Genomic DNA, 2,485 nt, shown 5'->3' on the forward strand with positions numbered 1-2,485 from the left:
GTTAGAAGATGGCTGTGTGTCATGTGAATATACAAATGTACAACATGTACATGAGGAACATGTTGGCGTTATTTTGTCACTTATTGGGGGCAGTAGCGAGTTGGAGCCAGTTACCTGCAGCATCTGTGCTAGGCTAAGCTAATGCGGGGGGACCGTCTGACAGAGTTGCAGCACGCACGGAGATGAGAAGGGTGTGTATGGACTTGTCTAACTCTGGGGGTAACGAGGAATAAGCTAAAGTCCCAATAAGTTGGCGTGTTCCTTTAAGGTGTTTGCATAAAACTGATTCCCATGTGTTTCATATCAAAATGTTCAGAACAAACTCAGCCTTCTGTGCAGTGACGCCCACATTTTCTCTAGAGCATTGTGTAAAGAGATACTGTAATTTGGCGCTAAAGATGAAACGTTGATTGTTGTCTTTTTGAAAGTCCGCAAATCTCTATTGACAACCAACCTTAACTCATTGCGTGTTGTGCGAATAGTTTTCGGTGCTCGAAATGAGTTATATGAGTATGATTAAAATAGTAAATAAATGGCTGAAATAAAATTTTGTAATGGAGGTTTTGTCGAACATGGTTGGGACGTGCCGGTGCGTCTTTCGTCCTCAGAGGGATACATGAAGTGCTACAGCGATGGTGTTTTTTCCGAGTGTGCTGAATCTCGTGGCTCATCGGGCAGGTGACCCCTCTGATGTTTCTTGAAGTCGCCTCTGTGGATGAATCCTTTCCCGCAGACCACGCACCAATATGGCTTTTCTCCCGTGTGGACCCGTCGGTGCAGCTTGAGGCTGCCGGACTGAGTGAACCGTCTGCCGCAGATGTTGCAGCCGTAGCTTTTCTCCCCGGAGTGAATCCGCGTGTGTAACTTGAGATTGCTGGGGTTGCTGAACCTCTTATCGCACTGGTCGCAGACGTAGGGCTTCTCCCCCGTGTGGATGCTCATGTGATATTTGAGATTGACTGAGCTGCGGAATGTTTTGCAGCACACATCGCAGGCCGGCTGCTGCCCCGGTTTCTTGCCCGTGTGGATCCTCATGTGGTTTTGGAGCGCGCTGGCGTGGCCGCAGCGTTTGCCGCAGGTCTCGCACACGTACAGCTTCTCCCCCGTGTGGGTCAGCATGTGGTGCTGCAGAGCACTCTTGTGACTGCAACCTTTACCGCAAACCTCGCAGGAGAAGAGCTTTTGCCCGCTGTGTTTGCTCAGGTGATTTTTGAGGACGCTCAGGTCGCTGCACCCGAGGCCGAGCACGTCGCAGCAGCTTTCCTTCTGCGTGTGCGTCACCCGGTGGGTGGCCAAGGACGAGGACGAGAAGAAAGTCTCGCCGCACATTTCGCAGATAAAATCTCGGTCTCCCGGATGGAGATTCTCGTGATCGGCCAAACTCTGTCGGCACTCGAAGGTCTCCGGGCAGAGCGAGCAGACAAACGTCTTCTTCAAGGCACAGCATCTGTGCCGCTGAAGGGCCAACACCCCGGTGAACTGGGTGTCACACAGCGCGCACGCGTGGGTGCTCGGTTTCTTCAGGCCGTGCTGACGCATGTGTCTGACGAAGGTCGACTTGTGAGCAAACTCGGTCCCACACTCGGAGCATTTGAAGGGCTTCTCTCCGGTGTGACGTCTTGAATGCGCGATGAGCTGCCGTTGTCTGGCGAAACGTTTCCCACACTCGGGGCAGAGGTGAGGTTTGGAGTGAGTCAGGTGGTGTCTGTCCATCATACACTTCAGAGCAAATGATTTGTCACAGGAAGGACATTTCAACAGCCCTGCGGTCTTCTTCTTTTTCACTTTGGATGCGGTAGTTGAAGTGTCGGTGCGGTCACGGGCGCCATCTCCCGCACTTACATCGGAGGCCAGCTCTGAGGTGGCAGCTGAGGCCTCTGTTAGCATGGGTTCAGGTTCAGACCGGGACCCAGAGTTCCTCTCATGTGTGGCTGAAACAAAACAAAAAAAGGGGACTCGAAAGTTGGAAGTACACAGCCAACACAGAACAGTACAGCCACGCTCTCCTGGATAGCGGCTCACAAGTGACAGCTTGGGCAGTTTTTGTTGGACACCGATCCCTCTTTTTTTTTTTTTTAAAGTTAAAATATGGCTGCATGCTTTGGAAAAAGACCAGCGCTAACTGCAGGTGCAGGCCGATAGCTGGATGCAAAACCATAGGTTAGTCCTTTAAGAGGAATTCAAAACATGTTATGATCTTTGCTTACGATAGGATTTTTATTCATTGTTTAACTCTTGTGTTGTCTTCCCGTCAAAATTGAAAATCAACACTTATGTTGATGCTTTTTAATCAATGTTTTTAACTTTTTCTTTCGTTTCTGTCCCATTTTTCAACACTTTTGTCACTTTTTTTCTGCACTAAGTAACGTTAACTTGTTACCTTTTGTTTTCCAGTTATTTTTGGAATTTATGGTCAATAAACCTCATTTATAGGAAAGTATACCAGATGTTTGAGTTAGAAAAGCAGAAATTAGGAATTATTTAG

At 48.8% G+C, this 2,485-nt stretch overlaps 1 protein-coding gene across 3 annotated transcripts in view; it reads right to left on the reverse strand.

Annotated features, from left to right (window-relative positions):
• Positions 1-264: 264 nt before the first annotated feature.
• The window catches only part of LOC116704141 (oocyte zinc finger protein XlCOF6), a 7,412-nt gene continuing 5,191 nt past the window's right edge, over positions 265-2,485 (reverse strand). For 2 of the 3 annotated variants that reach the window (XM_032539405.1, XM_032539403.1), the window contains one exon: positions 265-1,940. In XM_032539405.1, the coding sequence (XP_032395296.1) occupies positions 625-1,940 (1,316 nt within the window). In that variant the 3' untranslated portion in view covers positions 265-624. The remainder of the gene's footprint in view (positions 1,941-2,485) is intronic. The other variant, XM_032539404.1, reaches the window with a different exon arrangement.

Source organism: Etheostoma spectabile, chromosome 16, assembly GCF_008692095.1.
Source record: "Etheostoma spectabile isolate EspeVRDwgs_2016 chromosome 16, UIUC_Espe_1.0, whole genome shotgun sequence".
NCBI lineage: Eukaryota > Metazoa > Chordata > Actinopteri > Perciformes > Percidae > Etheostoma > Etheostoma spectabile.